The 24,811-nt window shown below is 37.5% G+C and overlaps 1 protein-coding gene across 4 annotated transcripts in view; it reads left to right on the top strand.

Moving 5' to 3' along the window:
* LOC149074904 (uncharacterized) overlaps window positions 1-24,811 on the top strand; it is a 177,426-nt gene that overhangs the window by 44,402 nt on the left and 108,213 nt on the right. The window contains exon 1 of one of the 4 annotated variants that reach the window (XM_089245854.1): window positions 5,085-5,406. The exons of 1 other annotated variant lie outside the window; for it this stretch is intronic. Coding sequence is in view for 1 of the 3 variants with exons in the window: in XM_089245849.1 (XP_089101975.1) it covers window positions 23,158-23,302 (145 nt within the window). In the remaining 2 variants the exon portion in view is untranslated. Of the gene's footprint in view, window positions 1-5,084; window positions 5,407-23,088; window positions 23,303-24,811 lie in introns of those variants that run through there. 2 more of the 4 variants (XM_089245853.1, XM_089245849.1) reach the window with 2 other exon arrangements.

Here is a 24,811-nt window from a genome sequence, read left to right as displayed (position 1 = left end):
TACATAGAATTGTTAGAATTAATCATTGTTTGGTCATCTTCACAATTACAGACTGTGTTTATTTCTATTTCTTCCAAGTTTCTTGTAACAAAGTCTTCGTTAAATTTCTTCGCTAAAATGTTATGGTTATCACAGATTGGGAGTATATTTTGCTTTGCACTTTTATTAAGTATATTCTGATTTATACATTTCCATTGCATTTTTTTGTTATTCTCGCATTTCGTAAAAGTATCTCTGATATATTCCTGTTTTATTTTTCTAATATACTTTTTCAGTTCCTTATTGTATTCTTTGTAGTCTTGCTCGTATGACATAATATTTGGGTACTTTTTGTATTTTTTGTATAATTTTTCCTTATAATTTATTTTATTTACTATTTCTTTTGTGATCCAGTTTTTTTTACTTTTTTTGGGTTTCATCTTGACTTGTTTCGTCCATAAATTAGAGTTTGATTGTATGATATCCACGAATCGTTTGTATTTATTTTGTATGCATCTTTCTTCTATGACACTAACGAAATTTATATTTTCAATGAATTTTTCAAATTTATCATAATTTATTATTTTTATATGTTTGTTTTTTTCATTTTCTTCTATTTTCTTTTGTAAAAAGTTTATGTATCCCAATACTGGATAGTGATCTGTTATCTGAGTTTTATACACTGTGAATTTTTCTATTGAATTTATTTTTGATCTATAGAATACGTGGTCTAAACATGTTTTATTATTATTTGTTTCTCTTGTTATATTTTTGTGAAGGGGGACCAGTCCATTTATTGCCATTATGTTAAGATATTGAGAAGTTTCGTTATCATCTCCATGTAAATTTATATTAATATCACCCACTATTAAAGTATTTTGCTTCAATTTCTGTAAATTTTGTTCTAATTCATCATTAAATTGCGAGATGGAGAAAGAATGCGAACGGTATAAGAGTAATAAATCAATGTCATAATCAGGGAGGTATATACATAATTCTTCAGCAGTTATAAATTTAACATTTTTCTTTTGTATTGATTTGATATTTTTATTTATATACATTATTACTCCCCCGGCTCTATTGTATGTTCTACTGTTTATATAGCAATAGTAATCTATTATTCCCTCAAGATTGTCAATATAGTAATTAAATAATTCTTCACTTTCAATCCATATTTCACTTAGGCATATAATATCTATTAATTCATTTAAAGTTCTAAGAAATACCACCAGACTGTCAAAATTTGCTCTTATACTTTGGATATTCAATGTAAGAAACGTCAATGTTGAGTTTGGTTCACTGGGGCAGTTCATAAATTTTTTTGCTTCACTAATGTCCTCCAGAGGTCGTTGGTCCTGCATTTCGAGAAAGTTCTCTGTGATCATTTGTACTGTGGCTTGATTCTAACTTTTGCAAATGTTCTTGGTTTGTTATTCTGATTACTCTTGAAGTTTCAACCCTCCGGAGAAATATTTTCCCTCCTTTCGCCCACGCGAACTTGAAATCCAGTTTGTTTTTCGCTTGTCTAGCCAGGTGAAATAACTTCTTGTTTTCAATTGTTAGATGTTCATTCACATATATTCGGACATCTTGAAAGATCGGGTTTATTTTATCTGCTGTAAGGGTATTTTGTCGCTTAGCCTTTTGAATCCAGATGTTTTTTGATGTTTCACTATTGAATCTTACTATGATTGGTTTGGGTATATTCTCATTTCTTGTTGGGACTCTGTGAGCACATAACATGATGCTTACGTCATCAATCACCCTTTATAAAGATATGAAATATTCTTTATGACATCTTATTCGGTGCGCCAAAAATGGAAAAAAAAACCTTTCTATAGGTATTGTGCACTTGAACTAACATTCTCCCTATTGATAAGTCTCCTACAGAGACACTTTAGTGATCTCTAAATATTTCAAGTGCTTTGGAAATATTTTCCGGCCGCTTAAGTGCTCTGGAACTGTGCCACGTATCACTCAAGTGATCCATAATTATGCTACGGATCACTTAAGTAATCTAGGAATCTTCCGCGGATAACTTCAGTGATGTAGAACCGAACTGGGGGCCACTCAAGTGCTCTGAAACTGTGCCACATATCACGCACGGAATCTCTAAATGTGCCTCGGATCGTTTAACTGTTCTGGAACTGCATTCTGGACAGGGCTGCCATTTCAACTTTTTTCCGGTGGGGGGGGGGGGCGCAAAGCACACGTACTCAATGTATGTGTGTATATATATACATGTATATATATTTGTATATATATATATATACATACTGTACTAATACATATATTCGTGTTTTTTCAAAAGCCAGGGGGGCAACGCCCCCCCCCCTTAAATGACGGCCCTGATCCGTGAATGTGAAAGTGATCTTTGAGGCGTACTTCAGTGATCTGAAAATGTACCACAATCCACTCAAATGCTCTGGAATTGTGCCACGAGTCATTTAAGGGATTTTTAAATGTACCGCTTAGTCCATTTTTACAAAATTAGGTTTGAGAGGGCAAGCCACATCAGATAACCTTCAAGGCCACATTTGGTCTGCGGGTCGAAGGTTTACCATACATGGCTTAAAGTAGGGATCTTCAACTCGCGGCCTGCGGGCCACTATTAATTTGGTGGCCCGCCAAAACATTTCGATCGACACAATATCATTCAAAAATAGGGTAAAACGAAGATTTCAACAAAAAATGTCACCCAGCTTCATATAGACTTATAACAAGAACAGGCTGATCAGTGTACAGTATTTAGCATCTTAATAAGCATCTTAATTAACGCAAAAGAAACCACAACATACACTTCTTCACCATAAATAACTTTAAGTACATCCCATCCCCCTGGAGTGGGAGAAAACAGAAATGAACGGAATTTCCATGGTATATCGTATTTCTTGGGTGCAAGGTTGGGAAAGGAGCAGGTATAGATGTATACATCTTGATTGGTTGGAAGAAGATATTTCTACAACATTGGTACAGTTAGTTTACTTGTGTTTGTGTTCTTTGAAGCTTTTGATCAGAAGCCTTTTAGTCTTTAAATGAGGTGGCGAACCGTCATAGCAAAAAAGGAAAGAAAACGATTTTTGTCAAGAAAAGTGGTCACATCCCTTTATTTTTTCGTCTAACACAAGGCTAAAGCAGTTTGTCTCATTTGCAATGAGAGCGTAGCCATGATGAAAGAATACAATATTGAGAGACACTACGATACCGAGCATAGTGCGAAGTATTTTGGATTGGGGGACATTTTCGAAAGGAAAAAGACAATGAACTGAAATCGGAGCTGAACAGTTATCACAGTTATTATTCTTCGGAAGAACAGTCTGAAAATTGTGCTCGTGTTAATTACATAATAACAGAAAAAATTGGGAAATGTGGGAAGTTCTTCGTTGATGGAGAATTCGTTAACGAAATTCCTTCAGTGTGCAGTTGATGTGCTTTGCCCATCACAGGCTCAAGCTGTTTCGAACATTCGATTGTCTATTGGAACAGTAGCAGGACACGTGAAGGATCTGTCAGCAGATGTATTCAAGACCTTCGAATCTAAATGTGAGGAATTTCTGTTTTACTCAGTAGTTATGGATAAAACGAGGGATGCAACACAAGCAGCCATTTTCATTCGTGGTATTGACAAATACTTAAAAAATGTTGAAGAGTTAGCTAGTGTCGTTGCACTTGAGGATAGCACACGAAGTTTCGACTTATATTCAAGTTTGGCAGAAACATTGGCCAAATGTGAGTTGGAACAACTTTCAACATGTAATGTCTGTTGTAGTGAAAGCGGTTAACTTCATTCGATCCAAAGGACTTAACCATAGACAGTTTCAAAAATTCTTAGAGGATTTGGAAACTGAGCATGGCGACGTTATTTATTATACGCTGGTTGAGCCGGGGAAAGATAATTTTTCAATTATCTGCCTCAAAATGGCAAATATGTCTCACAATTTCTATTTTGTAATTTTTTGTGCATACATGAAAATGATTTGACTAATAAATTTGATTGAAAATACAAGTAAAAAACCATTACTTGTAAATTGATGTTATAATAACAACCGGTAACCAGTGCTGTAGTGGTCGGTTGGTAAGATACGGAGTTAGAGATGGGAAGAGTTCAGGGTACGTTACATGGGCGTGCCTACACGGCAGTGCCTCATAGGCAGTGCGAAGACGGCAGTGCCTCATAGTTTAATTGATAATGATACGTTTTTAAAAAAAACGTGTGATTTTGTTCATGGTACAAATTGATCCGTGTCGGCAGAGATAGGTTTATAAAAAATGTCAGTAAACCTAGTGTTAATGAACTAAAAATGATGATAAATATCCTGCCGAGTAATTGACTCGCGGTGCACGATATGTGTGTTTCTGGGCCGTAGAAGCCTCTAAGAGAGATTAGTAGCGAAATGTGTGACAGTAATAGAGAAACTCGACGTCTCCCATAGGCTCTCATAGAAGCCTCTATGAGAAAGTAGTAGTGAAATGTGACAGTCGTAGAGAAACTCGACGTCTCCCATAGACGCTTCTACTGCCCAGAAACGCGCATTTCACTACTATATTCTTGAGAAAATCCAATCTCACAAAATGAATCGCGAAGAAAATAACAGTGGATTATGATAGAGTGGACTGTCAATTACTTCTCGACTTGCGTGTCGTGTAACATTTATCGCTGTGTCAACGACGGCGGCGACGACCGCTCGTTTGTTTTTATGGTTATGAGCTTGTTTTTTTTTTTGTGCTCCATTCGTGGCAGTGGCGTAAGCATTATTCGCGTGTTCGCGTGAGCACTTTCCTTCTTATATGTATAATATTTTTTTTTCTGTACTCACGTAAAGAGAAACGTTATTCAGTAATTGATTTTATTTCTTTATATTCTTGCCATGTCCCCGTTCCTTCTTCCGCCTCCTCCTTGAACGTGAGAGATTTCAGTTATACGAATTTTCTGAATGGCCGGGGCTATTATTATTATTATTTTTTTTTTGTATTCGAGAGTTTTGGTGGCTTCTGCCGTTGTTGAAATCACTCGAGAGATTTTCGAACGGCGGCGCTGCTATTTCGTGGCGTTGGCGGCGCTCGTGGATGATGATGATGGTGATGATACTCTTCCGGATCCCGCCACTGCCTCTTCGTCATCATTGTGTGACTTAGAGAGACGCCTATGTCAGAGGAATCCCAAAGATTTTCTCCAGATGCCGGTTTAACCACCGAGCGGCCAAAACGTTCAGAGCTTTTGGCTCTCTTCTCATTTTTCTCATAATTACCATCCCTAGAAATTTCTAGTTCTCGAATTCCTCCAGTTCGAAATACATAAGTGGCAATAGGGACCATCTAAAGGAGAGATCGGTCTCTCTTCAAAGGTCTCCTCAATAAAGGATATCGTCCAGTTTTATTAAGTTTTTTAATTTTCCAGAAAGAGAATAATACGGAACAGCTGAGAATGTAAGTTGTAAATTTACGAAGTTATATACTTACGATTCCAATGAGTTTCGGTGCTTAGAAAAATTATTGGATATCTATGAGATATTTTCGTATTTTTCTTTCTATCGAGATGATTCATATTGACCTCCGTTTTTTTATTTTATTTTTGGAGTATTTGTTGAATATTGTGTGCTTTTTACGGGACAACGATATGTACTATAAACGCCCACGCAGTTTCTGTCAGTATATCGATCTGTTCGCGTTCATTCATAAGAACAGGAGGAAAATCTTTGAAATACACTGAAAATTTGTAATTAAGTGGTAAGTTTGTACTCCGGAAATTTCGCTTTTATGATGATAGAATTTGAGGCATATTTTTATCCCATAAAATTATAAAGAAATTTTCAACATTTAATTTAGGAGTTCGATATCGTATTTATATTAGCAGTTTAATCTCAATATTTTCTTTCAAAATTTCATTCTCGAAAACTTCTATCTTAATTCCGGAATTAAAAGACCTCTGGGGACATAAAATTCGAATTTGACAAAAAAAAAATCATAATACATAAATTTCGCTTTATGACGATAATATTTCCGGCTTTTACTTTGATTCCATAAAATTACAAGGAAAATACCAATATTCAATTCAGAACTTCGATATGGTATTTATTTTAGCAGTTTAATGTCAATAATTTGTTTTAAAATGTGATTCTCAATAACTTTCATCATAGTATTCTGGGAAATATATCTTTGTATAATTTGCGTTTGAAAAATTCCATGAAATAAAATTTGAATGAAAATTTAATTGTTAGTATAGGAATTTCACAGGGAAGATATACGAGCGGAAGTTCTTTGAATAAACATAATCAAATAGGATAAATTATGAAAATTATCAATTTAAGGTAGAATAATTTTTAAAATACTTCAAACTCTCTCTCTCTCTCTCGAAAATGCATATATAATTTACAATAAATAAAAATATATTAATTTCAATTTGATTCTGAACACTTGGATTTGGTGGAGAAAAAATTTAAAATCGTAGTTTTCAACTCCATACTTTCGAAAAATAGTTTGAAATTTCAATCTTACGTCTCAAAAGAATAATAAGAGAAATTTGAGTCCGAAAAAAAATTCATTATTTGATAGTATGCAATGAAAAAAAAATACTAATAATAAATTCCTACAAATCCGTATAAATTCCTATTTTTGGTAATTCTGGAAAGAGTTCAAAAGTGTATCCGAATATGTGAAAATCTATTTCAAAATGTTTCACAACTTCAATTGGTATGCAGTTTCAAAAATGTATTTCGATTTATCAGGGATGGTTTGATTAATCGATTAATCGATCAATTGTTAATTACAGATAACAGTTTTAGTTGAGTTAATCGACTCGATTAATCGATTAGAATTTTTATTAAAAGTTGGTGAATTGACTTGATTTTTTTTTTGAAGAAACCGATTAGATATGTTTCATAAATCATGTTCTATGCAGAACATTTTGGATAAGTAACCATATTTAAAATTTATTTGAATCAATATTTTTTGATCAAATTAGATTGAACGAAATTCAATTTGAAATTTCAGTTTCAAATTGAGTTTGATGGGAGTTTTAGACGTCCAAAATTTATTGTCCCATCCACTATGAGCAGTAGTTTTTCGTATTCTTGGAAGCATCAGCTCATCCTCTCACAAGTACCATTCGAGAAGAGTTTCTAAGGAAACGAGCGACAGTATAATCAAAAGTTCGAAATCAGTAAATAATAACCAAAATAACCGATTTTTACAAAAAAAACGAAACCCAAGTGAAGAAATTTCAGGTTGCGGTAATTATGCTCAGCATATTAAATAGCTTTAAACGGCCGGGTTATATTATATTATATTTATATTATTATAGCTTTATAACGGTTATATTATATTTATTTTATCAAACGGGCCCGTGAAAAAATATTATATTATCAAGAAATAAAACATATTTTTACTGCAACTATATTAATATTATATGGTCACAAAAATATTCGATTAATGGACTGAAAATTTTTGATTAACCACCTAAAAATTTTAATGGATTCCCAGCTTTGCTATTTACACACATTGAAAATCGCAATACATGTATAACCAAATGCTACAGTTTTTCGGATTCAATTAATCAATTGATCAATTTTTTATTGTTTGACACTATTCGTGTCCTACAAGAGATGGATATGATATCATTAAGTGTACTATTTGTACTTGTAAAAAAATACAACTTAATACACTATTGTGAGCGAATACAAACATTTACAGTATATAAATGAAGTATAATACATATGTAGTAATATAAAATACACTATGTTTGAATAAAATGTTTAACAGGATAGAAATTTAATTTAATATGTGCAGTAATAAATGTCAGTTTCGAATTTCAATCATTGAAATTTAAAATTTAGATCCTAGAAAACAAAGGGTATAAAGAAATTGAACATGTTGCAAACATGTTGTAAGAATCGTATGAATATCATAATTTTTAACCATTTAAATAAGGTAGCATTCTAGCATGTTTCAAGGGAATATCCCCGTATTCAAGATAGCTTGTGAACTATCAAAAATTAATTTATAGATGAATATATATAATACGGACAACGAATGAAATTGGGAGGAAACTCATAGATTGCTCTTTATTTTTTTCTAGTTATGTAGCGTACAGTAATCAACTATAGAATAAACTAATCAAAAATGCCCAGTATGAAAATTGGAACGTAAACATCTTCGCTTCACTGGTGATTAAAATTGATGGCGTTCGAGAGTAAATTTCTATGAAATTCTTTCATTAACGAATAAATATAGTCAATTAAGATTAAATTGATTTTTTTGGCATTGTTTTTCAATTTTTTTTCAGCTTTCCCAATAAATGTTTCGTAATTTTAAAGGTAACGTAAATACATTTACTGAATTCATGTTTACCCGATTTTACATCGATTCATAGAAACTAAACCAATTTTAGACGTACCCCAATTGCGTTATAGAAAAGCTGATGCATACATTTTTATTTATTCATTAATCATTACGATATGTGTTACGGTAAAGATGATGAATTCGGTGATTATGCATAACCGCTGGTTATTATATGTGTATAATTGCTCGTATAGCCCAGCTCGTATTGGTAAATATAATATAAATGGTTAATAAATTCAATTCGCCGGTATTTATGATCAAACTTCAGTCTAGTGTAAAAATATTTGCCGGTGATACCGGATTTGCGCACATGTTGATACATGTGAAGAAAGTCAATTTCAAGAAGAGAGTTTACACTTATTTTAACTAATTTTTATGGCAAATTGAGTATAGATGCATCCATCACATACGGGGGCAAATTGATAAGTGATTGAATCTAAGTGATTATTTCGCATGCTTTATTTCATATCTTTCAAACTTATAAACTTCTTTTATCTACCGGTAAAAGTGATGAATGTAGTGAAATTTGTGAAACTTGCCGAGTCGATTGGTGATAATGTACTCATGGGTGACGACGTAATCACCGATTTATCACATTTACCGTAACAAACACGTATGTTTGGATTCATTCATAATATTAGATAGAAATCATCAAATATTTTGGTTTATAGTGGGGTTTTTTTTCGGTTTGTCGTGATTCGTGCACGTAATATCCTATATTTTCAATATATCATTTTTACAAGAAATAGGAAACTATAAAACAAACGACTTCGATAAAAATTCCTCTTTTTAGAAAAATTTCCTTTCCCTTTATATTATAAAGAGTTTCTTTTTGTTTCGTAAGCATGTATTTTGAATACAATTTTTTTTTTTGTGGTATTTACCGCGATTTCGTTTGAAAATCAAAGAAAATATTACATAAAAGGAAATTCTATATATAACTCCCATTTATTTCTTTCGAGTAATGTCTGGAAGCTTTCGAATTCACGATAAAACATAGAAAAATGTTTATCCATAAAACGATTTCTACAATTTATTATGAAATCGGGAAAAGAAACAGTTTCCCTACTGATATAAATTTTTCCCCTTTCCGATACATATAAAAAAATGTATTGGAATACACGGCTTATAAGAAAGCATTAAAATTGTGATAGAGTGTAGGTGTATTGTGTATTTTTTTGGCCCATAAATTTGGCCTGGCTCCAGCCATTGAATACTAGAGATTCCCAAACTGTGTGGCAAGGCACATTAGAGTACTTACTGCAAGGTTTCTTTTTTGGGAAAATGAAACGTTCAGTGTCTTGGGAAAAAAAATTGTTACTTGAGAATTTTATTGTTGTGAAGTTTGTGTGTAATAAATATTAGAATAACATTATTTGTTGTGTGTGACATTACATTGAAGAGCCAAAAAAACTGGTCCACCTGCCTAATATCGTGTAGGGCCCCCGCGAGCCCGCAGAAGTGCCGCAACACGACGTGGCATGGACTCCACTAATGTCTGAAGTAGTGCTGGAGGTAATTGACACCATGAATCCTGCAAGGCTGTCCATAAATCCGTAGGAGTAAGAGGGGGTGGAGAACAGCACGTTGCAAGGCATCCCAGATATGTTCAATAATGTTCATGTCTGGGGATTTAGGTGGCCAGCGGAAGTGTCTAAAGTCAGAAGAGTGTTCCTGGAGCCACTTTGTAGCAATTCTGGACGTGTGGGGTGTCGCATTGTCCTGCTGAAATTGTCCAAGTCCGTCGGAATGCACAATGGACATGAATGGGTGCAGGTGATCAGACAGGATACTTACGTACCTGTGACCTGTCAGTGTCGTATCTAGACGTATCAGGGGTCCCATATCACGCCAACTGCACACGCCCCATACCATCACAGAGCGTCCACCAGCTTGAACAGTCCCCTGTTGACGTGTACGGTCCATGGATTCATGAGGTTGTCTCCATACCCGTACACGCCCATCAGCTCGAAGCAATTGGAACCGAGACTCGTCAGACCAGGCAACGTGTTTCCAGTCCTCAACAGTCCAATGTCGGTGTTGTCGGGCCCAGGCCAGGCGTAAAGCTTCGTGTCGTGCAGTCATCAAGGGTACACGAGTGGGCCTTCGACTCCGAAAGCCCATATCGATGATGTTTCGTTGAATGGTTCGCACGCCGACACTTGTTGATGGCCCAGCATTGAAATCTGCAGCAATTTGCGGAAGGGTTGCACGTCAGTCACGTTTAATGATTCTCGTTAGTCGTCGTTGGTCCCGTTCTTGCATGATCTTTTTCCGGGTGCAGCGATGTCGTAGATTCAATTTTTTACCGGATTCCCGATATTCACGGTACACTCGTGAAATGGTCATACGTGAAAATCCAAATTTCATCGCTACCTCGGAGATGCTATGCCCCATCTCTCGTGCGCCGACTATAACACCACGTTCAAACTCACTTAAATCTCGATAACCTGCCATTATAGCAGTAACCGATCTAACAACTATGTCAGACACTTGTTGTGTTATATAGGCGTTGCCGACCGCAGTGCCGTACTCTGATTGGTTCCATATCTCTTTATTTGCATCCGCATGACTGTACCAGTTTTTTGGCTCTTCAGTTTAAACACGCAATATTAAAGAAATTTATTCGATTCCAAATAGTCAAAAAATATTGGCGAATATTTTTCACATATCAATAAATTTAACTAAATTTCAAATATTCGGAAATGGTTCCAAGAATTTTCTAAAAATACAGCGTCTCTGTAATTGATGTTAGCATATTCTGAGCTGACTGCAGCAAAAAGGTGCTGAACCTTTTAGGGAGTGCATGTCACTTCATTGGTTTGGAAACTTGTGCCGTGCCACTTTGAGTTATCTGGATATGTGCCTCGAATCACTCTGGTGATCTGAAAGGTGTGCAGCTGGCCACTTGAGTCTTGTGGAAATGTGCCATAGCATATTTAAGTGATCTAAAAACGTGCTAAGAATCACTTAAATGATCGATTAGAATGCATTGGACCGTTTGTTTTCATGTCGTGGGCAGCTTAAGTGATCTTTAGGTAAGCTGCGAGCCCCTCAAGTGATCTCGAAGCGTGCTGTGGGCCGCTCGAGGGATCTGTAAACGTACCGTCAGTCACTTGGTTAATGATCTGTAAATGTACCACATGCCACTTGAGTGAACTGCAGGCGTACCGCAAGCCTCTCAAGTGAGTTGGAAATGTTCTTGCGGTCGTTCAAAGTGATTTATAAATGTGCTTGGGGCCGCTCTGGTGATTTGCAAATGTGATTGGGATCGCTTTAGAGATCTGAATACGCACCGTTGGCAGCTTAAACGATCTGGAAACGTGCAGTGAGACATTGAAGCAATCTAGAAATATGCGATGGGTCACTCAAATGATTTTATTAACTTTCGTTGGTCACTTGAGTGGTTTGGTTATTTGTTGCGGGTCACATCAGATGACTCCGAGGGCCACATTTGGCCGGCGGGCCATGGACTAAGCATCCATGGTCTACAGCTTCAATTATCCATCTGGATGCTGTGAAATTTTGAAAATGTTTTAATACAGGGATAGCACAGAAAACGTGGGGAGAAGTGTCGCTTTGTGTCTTAAGCTAGTTCTGCAATGTGCAAGCTAGTTTTCTTAAAACATGTAATCAAACTTCTTGAGCTCTGTGGCAGGATTTCTTAACATCTCTATCAAAACCATTTACTTCCTCATTTCGCGTCATAAAATACTATGACGTTGAGTTTGGAACAATGTACAATGGAATTTCGGTCCACGAGCTTAATTCGTTCCGCGAACGTGCTCGTTATACGAATAGCTCGTTATTCGAATCAAACTCCCTCATAGGAAATACTGGAAACACGGATAATTCGTTCCACACAATTATTCATTCACATAAAAATGACCAATAAGAGCGGCATTTAATCAATAATACAATAAAATAATAATAATAATATGTAATATAATAAAATACATATATTGGAGGAGCGAATGAATTTTCAGAGATATTGACCTTGCCCTGCGCCTATCCTGGGCCAGAAATCAGTGAACTTTCCTCTTGAGAGGAGGGCGTCTCAACATCATGGGTCTTCAGGAAAAGTGCAGGGTCGTCTGAAGAGCCCCATCGGCTTCCCCTCCTTGGATACAGTAATGTTTCTAAGGTCCCGTACTTGGATAGAAATGTCTTTCTAGTATACTATTCACATATTGCTCTCGCAAATTTTGACCAGATATCGTTATCATGAGCACCCCTTTCAAACTTGAGGCCCCCCCCCCCTCCCCTGGGCCGTTCCAGGGTGGACACACGTATTAAGATGGCACTGACAAAGTGGTCTTGAGTCACCCGAACTTGGCTGGAGAGAAGTAATAACTTGCATATTAATTACATCCAGAAATTGTGTAGTACCAGATCTCATCATGTGCCCCTCACCCTATGGATATTAGGGGTCCAGGTCCTGCCCATATGCGCCCGTGGATTTAGATCGCCCTAGTTCCATGATGTGCTGGATTCAGACAGTATTAACATTTTCTCCCACCATAAATCCGTTGAAATGTATCGCCTCTCTCTCTCTCTCTCTGAGGGCCCCTCTTCAGCACTTGTGGTTCCCCTTCATCTGATTTTTACCTGTGCTCCCCCCCCCCCCAGAATATCCCAGAGACGCTAGAGAGCCATATGGCACCATATTAAGTACCACTGCAATCGAACAGGTTTATAACATATATCATTGATCTCAAATATCTGCTGCCACCTACCGAATAAAACTAATATGATTTTTTATTTACATTCGTAACAATTGGTGTTTTACAATTGGTGAACTATATTGAAAAAATAATGGAATGTAGTATAATAAAATAATTTTATAAACAAAAATATTTATTAAATTATGATATTGACTTCAAAACTTAAACGGTTGATATTTATGTAAAGGATAAAAATATTATTACAATTGAGAAGTATAGCCGTTCTTGGCCACCCAGGGATGGCAAATTCATTCCGCTCTAGGCTATGAGGACACATTTTGATCTCAATCACTCGTTCAAGTGAAAACGGCCATACTTCACAAAATTTACTGATATAATATTAATTTTCACAAAAATTAACTGTTAAAATTTTTTCAGTAAATTTAATAATTTCATGTATATTATTGCTTTTTAAAATACTATCAATATGATGCAATGTGACTTTTATCAATTTATTACGCTATTTAGAATCTATTCAGCAACATAAATAGGAAAATTATAACAGTTTTATTCGATAGGTGACAGCAAAAGTTTCAGTGAAATGATTTTTCTTTGCTAGTTATATAATATACAGTAGTTCGCAACCTGATGCCATGTGGCTCGTTTATTGCCCTGGGATACTCTTAAATGGGGTAACAGATAGAAAGGAGATGCCACGACAAGTACTGAAGGGGGCCACACAAACAAAGAGAGGTGAAGGATTAGGGATTAGCTTTCAAATGAAATATGTACAGTATATATAATGTAATAACGCCATAAACAAACATGCGATACGATAATGTATGCAAATTAACTTACTCTAAACGACGAGAGAGAAGAGGACTATCTCGTGTTGGACGATTTACGGACTTACTGTTGTTTGCATTCTTACTCTTTTTGTACGATTTTAAAAAGAACGTATCGAATGACACTTGCTTTTTGCCTCCTTTTTTGGATTTCTCGGAGATGGGAAATTGCATTGTCGTTGGACAAGATTTATGGCTTGCTTTACTATGCTTCTATTTCATTGGTACTTTTCTACAGAATTTTGCACGGATTCCCACATTTTACACATCTCTCTAATCAAATTTGAAGAGTGGGGGGACTTCTCTCTCTTCCTCAGAAAAAGATACCTTCAATATAAGCTCTTACTGTTGCATGCAATGGTAGACCATCAGTTCGTTTATGGTTAACTCCTGGCCAGCAAAATTTATATAAAAAACAAACGAACATACGCGCGATTACAATGCGACATCTAGTTTCGGTCACACTTAATTTTTCCAGTGAGGCACGCTGACCGGACACTGTAGGGAAGAGTATTGCACACAGTTCCATAGTACGTGTGGAATTGTGGGTAATATGTGTAAAATATATAAGGTAATATATACGTGTGGAAGTTGTAAAAAAAAGTACGTGTGTGCACGAAAGCGAAAAGTCATCAGTTACTTAAAGTCATTAATGTTACTTTGAGATTGTGTTCAGGATTTTACGAATTGTTTAGAATTCCGATATCTTTGTCAAGGGTTATTGAAATAGTTAAAAATAAGAACTAATTTCAGTATGAATCATTCGTAGATTTACAATGAAACCTAAAGTTCTCGCCCTTAAAAAAACAAAAAAAATATCAGTTTCCCGGCACGGAATCAAATGTGTACCAGTGGAGATAAAAATTAACGTAATGACCATAAAAATTAACCACTCGAGAGGTAGATAGATATTTTTTTAACAATATTTTGTTTAATATTTTTGCAAAAAGTTTTCTGCCTTAAAACAAACGCACCATCCATAGAGACCTTGCGTTGCGGCAGAAAACTTTTAGACCGAGGGTAATTTCACACCGAGAATACACAGACTTTTCACTTTCATCCGAACTGGCAAGCAGTATTTCAAACTATGATATAATGCCAGCGGTGCCAAATTTTATGGAACATTAAACTCCAAAGTTTCAGCGAGGAATAACCAAGTTAATCAATAGCCGGAAGGATTTCTCGCCCAACCATGATGTATACTCACGACCGTAGGTTACGATCTGCGTCGCAATAACGTTCTCTGCGACGACGACTCCATTCAAATTTAAAACGAACCAATGATAATTCGATTTCGGATTCGAAATTCATAATGTAACCTGAAAAGATATTTCATTCGGTATTTTAGTTAGGTTAACAACTATTCTGGCTTCTACAAACTGAAAATTTGTTACACATAGTTAAAACAGTTATAAAATTTACTCTATATAAAAACAGTACAAGAAGTACCGTTTCTTGTTCTCAACGATTCAATTATAGTCTCACGAACAAATAAAATAACATCATTCATATTTTCGCAATGCAAGAGATCGAATGTTCCAAATCGTAAATGTCGCTCAGCTTAAACCATTGTCAAAATATCATGTTGTACATGCAGGGTGATTAGCGAATAAGCCCTTATTTCAAAATTAAATATCTCTACAACAAAGATCAATAGAATTATGCGGTAAACGGTACGTTTATTAGCAAAACTGCAAGAATGTTGTACAGAAATTTCGAAAATTTAGTTTTTTTTAAAATTTTTTAAAATTTAAAAAAAAAACAACCTGGAGATTTTGGGGTTCCGAAAATCCTCATTTGTGCGAAGAGAAACCACTGCATTCGCCTAAAGTTACTGCATGGGCTGCGGTATGCGCCATGTGTGCTGACAAATTGTTCCAAAATTGTAACGCAACGTTCAGTAGTAATAGTTTCTCGCACGAAGAAGGGGACGATAATGCCTCTGGCGCATACCGCAGCCCATGCAGTAACTTTAGGCGAATGCAGTGGTTTCTCTTCACACAAATGAGGATTTTCGGAACCCCAAAATCTCCAGTTTTGTTTTTTTTTTTAAATTTTTAAAAATTAAAAAAAGAACTAAATTTTCGAAATTTCTGTACAACATTCTTGCAGTTTTGCTAATAAACGTACCGTTTACCGCATAATTCTATTGATCTTTGTTGTAGAGATATTTAATTTTGAAATAAGGGCTTATTCGCTGATCACCCTGTATAAGCTCAGCGTAATTACCAGCTTGTAAATTGACGATGATTTTTGAAATGCACCTTATCGGACAAAATCTGTGTTGTGGCCTCTCTTTCGTGTAAGTTATTTAAAATACATTCCTTTATATTTTTACAAAGACGGAAATATACGTACATATATCAACCGGACATGCACCTTGTAAACGTTCCTCTCTAGAGATCCCAACGAATTCATGCATAATTTCGTCCTCATATTTTGCCGTATTCAAGAACCAATTTACTATATTTTTCCTCAATGAAATATGGTCACCATGGTTAAGATGAACGTTCCTTTTTTTTCCCGTGAAATGCATTTTTATTCACTGCGACTTGTTTATCGTAAATTCAATTTTGTCAGAAATTTCCTTTATTTAGACTCGCGGTTTCCGTACTTTTTTCTCGATCAAATATGATCACAAGAAGTATAGATGTCTATTTGTTTCTTTGAATCGATAAGATATTCTTAATATCAATTATACGCACACAATTGAATAATTTTTTCATTCGATTAAACTGCTGGTCAACTGTTTCATTCTGATATTGTGTGAGTTAATCAATGAGTAAATTAATTCAATTTAATAATCTTGCTACCCTGCGGACCAGCTCTGGTCCTCGGATCATAGGTCGAGAAACGCTGAACTACAGCAACTGAAAGATACTTTGCATTTCATGGACTGCAAAAGTGGCATTCTCTCCACACCTATTTTTTTCAAACCCATTCTGCGTAGTGAAGTGTAGTCGAGAAACGGCAATTGATATGCTACAAAAGAATGTCTGAGTCATTGTGAATCACAAATGTCACACTGAGCAACAAAAGTCTGAATAACACCGAAAGAGTGAGAAAAAAAAAATCACTCGTCATCTAATGAGTTTTTACAGATTAATTAAGACCAGCCAACGCAATGCCACATAGTGTGAAGATGCTTTCCCACGTAAGATATTGTTCTCGATGGTGATCAAATGCGTTGTGATGGCTGCCAAATAACTCAAATACCATAAATGTACGGCACGAAATGTGTGCTGGCTCTATCGGAATCTCTAAATGTTTGTAGTACGTAAGTTGTAATGCGTTTCTCGGGGCGTGTAAACTGAAATTGCGACAGTCGAATTCTTTCTATCTATCTATTTACTATATCTAGGACGAGATGGCAATTTTTGTACGTGAAGATTACATTTTACAAAATCAATTGGCTTAACGAGTGCTTGCAAATTACTCCTGTCCTGTCTGTTGACCCGTATTTGTGCCACTGCACTTAACTGCGTTCACGTCAATTGAATTATTTTATAAATTAATATATATATATATAATATATAATTACACCGCCTGTATAAAACAGATTGCGGTTGTCTTATTTTTAGAATGGGTAACTTCCCGATTTATTCCACTGTGTTCATCGTACTTCTTTTTAAACGTAACAACTGTGTTGGAACTCACGACCCCCGGATGCAAGCTATTCCATTTATTCGCAACTCTTATTAGAGGAAAAACACCCTGCTCCCAGAATGAGAAAGGCCCTTGGATATCTTTGTTCCTTTGCGGTCTTTTGTATGACTTATAGGTTTTGCTGAGAAGCCGACTTCACAGGGACTCTCCTATTAATGTAAGGGGCCCGTTGTAGCAAGAAGTACCGTTGTTTTCTGATGCAAGTCCTATGTCGTCAGTAACACATATTTATTTCTTTTTCACCTCTATCACCATGAGTAGAGCCCCCCCCCCCAAAGCACGAGGCCTGGTACTCGAACACCTCTTAGGATAGCTCTGGGTCATAGGGGCCATTAACGTATTACGTCAGCATCGATGTAAGGGGAGGGGTTCCCGATTTGCTGACTTTTGGTGACGGGGGGTTTGGATAATGCTTACGTCATCAACCACCCTTTTATGAAAATATGAAATATTTTTAATGGCATCTTACTCGGCGCGCCAAAAACGATATAAACCTTTCGATACTTTGTGGAGTATCGAAAGTGACTTATCACTTGACTTATTGGAGGAGTGACTTATCAAGTGAAATATCACTTGAAGTAACATTCCCCCTATTGATGAGTGCCCCACAGAGCCTCTTTAGTGGTCTCTAAATGTTTCGCGGATCCAAGTGATCTGGCAATGTGTGCGGGCCGCTTAAGGGCTTTGGAACTGTGACATGCATCATTCAAGTGATCCGTAATTATGCCGCGGATCACTTAAGTAATCGGCAACTGTGTCGAGGGTCACTTAAGTGATGTAGAACCGCACTGGGGGCCGCTTCAGTGCTCTAAAACTATGCCACATGTCACTCAAGACATCTCTAAAAGTGCCACGGATCGCTTAAGTATTCTGGATTTGTGCCGCGGGTTATTTAAGTGGTCTGAAAATGTAACAAGGTCCGCTAAAATGCTCAGGAATTGTACCACGGATCACTTAAGCGATCTGTAAATGTGCCGCTTAGTTCATTTCTTACAAAATTAGGTTTGAGGCAGGCAGGCCGCATCAGATAACCCCCAGGGCCATATTTTGTCCGCGGGACCAATGGCCTTTATGCGATTTATAATTATATTGCTTAGAGGGTGGGTCGCAATGAATTTATTAAAGATAAATTTTGAGTTCATAGTGTTATGGAGAATGGGAAAAATGGAAGGTGTAGTGGTATTATTTTTGTGATTATCATTCTTCATACTCACACACACACACACGTAAATACTCCCTGTTCATATGTGGCCCACACGTAAAAACAAACACTACACAGTCACTAATTACTCTTATTAATTATTATGTGTTTCAGCGAGGCTGAAAATTGTATTATCTTTTATATATTTTAAAATTGTTAAATCCCTCCTTTGTCAAACTTAACCCTGTTCGTCGACGCAGCGATTGGTCTCGTTCGACGGGGAATAAAATCAAGAAATCGAATTCAAGATCTCAGAACTCTCAACTCATAATTTCAGCAGAGATTCAATTTTCATCAAATTCCAGATATTTATCATGATCGTGTTTCGACATGAAACTTTGCTTGCTCTCCCTTCCCTAGTCCCTCCTCCTCTTCTTCCCCCCAGGGGTGAGTCACCATTTTCGCGCGTTTTCATCGAGAGGAGCATGACGTGGTCATCCCGTGACCCCTCCGCGTCCAATCGGAAGGCAGACAAAGTTCAAGATCTGGAGAAAAGTGGAGAAAAACCGGGCTTTTTGTCGATGAGATGATGCTGTTCGGACACACTCTTCTCTGTCTCCGTGGGTCTCTCGCCCTTACTCCCCCCCTTGAACTCTCGTTGTCTATCAAGGCAAGGGGATTCCGCTTCCTGAGCTTTCCTAAATAAAAGACCCTCAGGACTTTCCATGGTGTGCTACGACTTCTTCGTATGACGCTGGTCAATCACTACTCGAGCACCATTGCGATGTCAGCCGCCTGCAGAATGCTACGTCTCCGATATCAAAAACACCACGCTGATCCGCTTTCATAATGAATACCTCACTGTCTTCCTCGGTTACGCAGCTTCCACCTCATCGCGACTAGAGCTGTCTTCCTCCGATAGGCCGCATCCATGATGATGAACCCCGATGAATTCTGACGGTCAACTAGATCTTCCGTCGTCGATCATGCTCTTATCCTGGACCGTAAGTAAATGAACTCTAATCCTCTGACAAAGCATATGTTTCGCCCAAGTAATGTCATTACCCTCCCCCATCTCGACAGCTACACCGTCATGCGAGTTGTAAAGAAACGGTAAAATGTGTTAAATTCTTTTGTCTGTATAATTCCATAGGGGGGCCCCTAAGTTCATATCAAGTGTTATTGTTTTGCTCATTGTACATTAAAATTTTCATTATTTAAATCTCTCATTACTTGGACTCCTGGTGTCAATGGTTAGTCGAGATTGTGTTGTTTTTTGTTGTTGTAAGTTTTGCAGCTATAACGAGCCTGGGTGCATGGAATAATACCTCTCCCCTCTCTTCACGGCCAACCCTAGTTAAATTTCTAAATAAGTTATATAGTAAACGTTAACAATTAATCTAAAGAAGTTACATAACAATAGCCTTCAAATAGCATTGAAATTAACAGAAATTGATTATAATAACATATAAAGGTATTTTCTTCCGAAATTTCAATTTTAAAAAATATATTTTTTGCATTAAAAAAATAAATATTTATCGTCTGGGGGGGGGGGCAACTGCCCCCTATTCCCCCCCCCCTCGGTGTACGTCTCTGATTCCTACAATATGAGCTAAGATTGAGAAGGGCAGACCAGATGACGAAATTTTGCTGACAAGGGGCCATCTATGTATTACGTAAGCAGATTTTCAGCCATCTTTGACCCCCCTCTCCTCCCCGCCCCCCGTCAGCAAAATTTCGTCAGCAGCTTTGAATATTTCATATCTTCAAAAAGGGGCGGTTGATGACGTAAGCAACCTTCAAACACCCCTTCTCCTTGTCCATCAAAAGTCAGCAAATCCGAACCCCACCCCTCGTTGGTCACGTAATACTTGAATGACCCCCAAGTGGGAGAGGGGTTATTCAGAGTTTTGCTGACAAGGGCGGGGGGGGGGGTCAAAAATTGCTAAAAAAAAATTTCTGACGTAATACTTGAAGGCCCCCCCCCCCCATATCACCCTGGAGAAGATAGTCTTAATGAGAAATCCCAAGTGGCATGGTGGTAAGATGCTCGTCTACCATCGTGAAGGTTGTTGTCAGGGTCCCGGGTACGAACCCAAGGGAGGATATCGATAAGATATTTTCCCTAACGAACTCGAGGCGACCGCCGATAGACAGCACCTTCGCTTCCAACCCATCTCACTAATGGCAGTAAATTGCAATATTGCGATATGGCCAGAGTTGGTGTTTGGTGAAGTAGTAGTCTTAATGAGATAAAAGTAACGTGAACAAAAATACACTGCTGGCCACCCAAATTGCAACAGCAAGAAAGACAAGAGATATCGCAACAATATTTATTTTGTAGATAACATGTTGACCAAGCATCAAATGATTAAATTTATAGACTTCTGTGAAGTGTGGTTCCTGCCAAAATCAGTAGCCAGAGTAGCCGCCATTGTTGGAGATCACCGCTGCCACACGCCTCGGCATTGATTCAAAGAGACTTTGGATGTGTTCTTGGGGTACGGCAGACCAAGCAGCTTCCACGCGTTGCCAAAGTTGATCTGGTGTGGCAGCTGGGGATGTAATCTGAGTCAATCGTTGAGCAACCATGGACCACATGTTTTCTATCGGCGAAAGATCCGGAGAGCGAGCTGGCCAGGGAAGCAATTCAATCTGGCGATTGACGAAGAACCTTTGGACAATGCGTGCCACGTGTGGTCGCGCATTATCCTGTTGAAATATGCCTGTGGGCAAGCCCTGAAGGTAAGGAAGGACAACTTTCTCCAACACCTCGGAGATGTAGCGCTGGCTTTTTAAAGAACCGGCAATGCGTACTAGAAGAGTGCGAGAGTGATATCCAATACCGCCCCATACCATAATACCCGGTGCAGGACCAGTGTGGCGGTGCATAACGCAGCTGTTCAGCATCCTCTCTCCACGGTGTCTCCAGACTCGAATCCGACCATCGTGGTGTTGCAGACAGAAGCGTGACTCGTCAGTAAAGACAATTTCATTCCATTGTGCCATCCACATCCTTCTTTCATCGCACCATTGGCGGCGGAGACGTCTGTGGTTCTGCGTCAAGGGTAGACGAAGCAATGGACGTCTTGCGGACAGACCACTCTGCTGTAAACGGCGTCGAATGGTACGCGCAGACACTGGATGATGCGGTACAGACTGAATGTGCTGTGCTATGGTTCGTGATGTGGCTGAGCGATCCGTCACTGCCATACGCACAATACGCCTGTTATCACGTGAAGTGGTGCACTGAGGTGGATGCGATCGAACATGTCGGTCCGTCGTACCCTCCTGCATCCAACTATCACATATCCGCATTACAGTTGTTTGCTTTCGTCCAACACGACTACCGATTTCCCTGAAAGATAATCCACAATATCGGTAGGCCACTATCCTTCCTCTGTCGAACTCGGATACTTGATCAAAAGATGATCGTTTTTTTTGAAAAAACCACAAGAAAAACACAATTGCCGTACTTCAAATCGTCGAAATCTCCAATCCTTAAATAGCGCTTTGAAGTGGCGCCACAGGCGCGCGTGATGTGCGTCTGCGCTGAAATTCTAATCATTTGCATATCTCACTTCCGCTAATGCATGTTGTAAATTTCATATTATTTGCACGCTTCCTTCAGGGTGTTGTATTTACGGTGGCCAGCAGTGTAGTATTCTGCGCAACCCAGTTAATACAGGAATAAAATCACAAAGATACAATTCACCTTTTCTCTTCATTTCCACAAATGACGGGGGGGGGGGGACCATAAATCCAGTCGATTCTTAAAGCTCAAGTTGCTTTTAAGCGTCAATTCTCGAAGAGCGATTCTCTTTCTCATCTCAAAAGTATCCGCCCCGTTTATTTTTAAACCCACCCATATCAAAAGGCTCTAAAATGAGCACTTTCGAGCACAGTTTCGAGAGCATTTAAAACTGCTCCATTTTTTTTCCGTTTAGTTATTTACACATTGCTTATACTTTCTTTTTTGTTATTGTCAACATACTTTTTATGTGTGTTGCTCGAGATTTCATTTTTGAAGCCTCTTATGCATTCCATTTCAATGGATTCGTAGAATAACGGATCCTGAAGCATTTCATACCCTTGGAAATTTCTACATCTAGTGCACATCGAGTCAGTTCCAAGTTTAGATTCCATAAGATATTGTTATCTTTTTTTTTTTGTTTTTTGCGTATGGAAGGAATTCGCGTGAATTTGGGACGATTGTTCGACGGCGTTTTCTCCCTCATACCAGACATTAGATGTTACTTGGAGCTCCATCAAGCATCCCATCAGCAACAAGACTACAATTACTAATGGGATTTAGATATATATGTGTGTGTGTGTTTGTGTTTTAAATTATCCATTAACGTTGAACCTGTGAGGGAACTCATCATTCGTTAATCAGAGTCTAAGAGAGGACAGAGATTATATAGGTGGCGGCCACTTCCCTTACAGTGGTTGATATCGGTTAGGATTGTGGTGTGTGGAGCATTTACGTTTTCAATTTGTATTGCCTTGATCACCGTTCGTGTTTATGTCGTCCATTCAGACGTTCTGCCTTGACGGTTGCGATTGCATAACTTGTTCGTATGATTCGGATGATTTTCGTAATCACACGACTCGGTCGATGAAAACTCTCATCACTTTACCGTATACCCTGGGCTCGACTTGGGGTCAGGGTGAGTAGACCGCAGTTTATTTGTTGCGTGTATTTCGTAGTGTCGAGGTAATTTTTTTTTTGTGGGTGGGTATCTAAATATGCATGCAGTGTAATTCTTTTCAATGTGTATGTTATTTGATGGGTATTGTCATGTGGCAGCACCGGTTTTTATCCGGCAATTGAATCCAAGAACCGTGCATTCAATAGGGTTTTAAAATGGTAATTGTAGAACATTCAGTTATCGAAATAAAGAAGCCATTTTTGATGAATAAATCCAAAAAAAAATCCACGAATATTGATAATTTCCACTTTTTGAAACGCAAAATAGCTATTAATAACAGCTATAATAATTTTTCAGAGAATTTGGATTCAAGAACTCGAAACTAAGTACCGTGTTTTGCTCCGTATAATACGCGGATTATCTTTTAAATAAAAAGTGGTTAAACATTGAAAAATTCGGATTATCTACCGCTGCGGACAATCTGCAGGAAATGGCGTTATCAGCCTGATGAGTAGATTCTGATGAATCTGAATTTGAAGGTTTTTGTTGTGAACTGTAAATTTTGTTTTGAGTGTAAATAATGCTATTGCTTCGTAAATAAATTTCACTAATTATAGCGTACCAATGGGTTGATTATTGAAATACAAGGTAAGTCTTTATTGTATTTTTTTTTTAAATCCTGCGGATAATACGCCGCCGCAGATTATGTGGTTTTTCCCCCTTGAAATTTCGCATGCGGAATATACGCAATGCGACTGTGGATGTGCCACCGCGGATTTATACGCAGGAAATACGGTGTATACTTTCATTGCTCAGCCACTTAATCATATTTTTTGCAGATGAATGCAATTTTTAACAAATAAATAAATTTTTTAAGGAATGAAAGGTTTTTTTTGAGAATGCATTGATTTTTTTCAATGAGATAAAATCATTGTGACTATGGCCTGACATGCATAACAACCAAGTGCGATGCTGTTTCGTCCATCAGTTTCCTATCCGGGGGACTGTGAATAATGATATTCCATTTAGAATCAACATTTATATTGATTATTTGATAACCAGATTTGATTTTAAGACAATTGGTGCAATGAGTTGCGGTCATAGAGTAGACGGACATAACCGATCTTGATCCATACATTTGATCTTCAAGAACCCCAAGATTCCAAACAGTCCATTCTCAAGTTGTTCAATTCGGTACAAATATTCAATCATTACACTTAACTCATAGTTTGAAAAATATATTGCAGCACTGAAATCCAGCACTCGGACAGTTAGGTGCACGTGCGTACTTCCGACACAACTCGTTGGGTAGTAAATTTCCCATTGCAATAGACCGAAATGGTGTTCAGTTTGGAAGCAAGAAAGTATGTTAAGGTTTCAGCTATGTTAAATTTGAAAAGTTATCACTGATGAACAAAGTGGCTATTTCTATGATGAAATGGATTCCATCGTATACGATACGCCGATAGTATCTAATAACAGTATCCTCTCTTAAACGGAGTAAGCGTGAAGTTGTTTACTTCCACA

Source organism: Pholcus phalangioides, unplaced genomic scaffold (assembly GCF_987345545.1).
Source record: "Pholcus phalangioides strain wild (caught in Gottingen) unplaced genomic scaffold, Ppha-v1.0 ptg000016l_1, whole genome shotgun sequence".
Classification (NCBI taxonomy): domain Eukaryota; kingdom Metazoa; phylum Arthropoda; class Arachnida; order Araneae; family Pholcidae; genus Pholcus; species Pholcus phalangioides.
The sequence above is the reverse complement of the archived record's forward strand: the minus strand, read 5'-3'. Positions and strand labels throughout refer to the sequence as shown.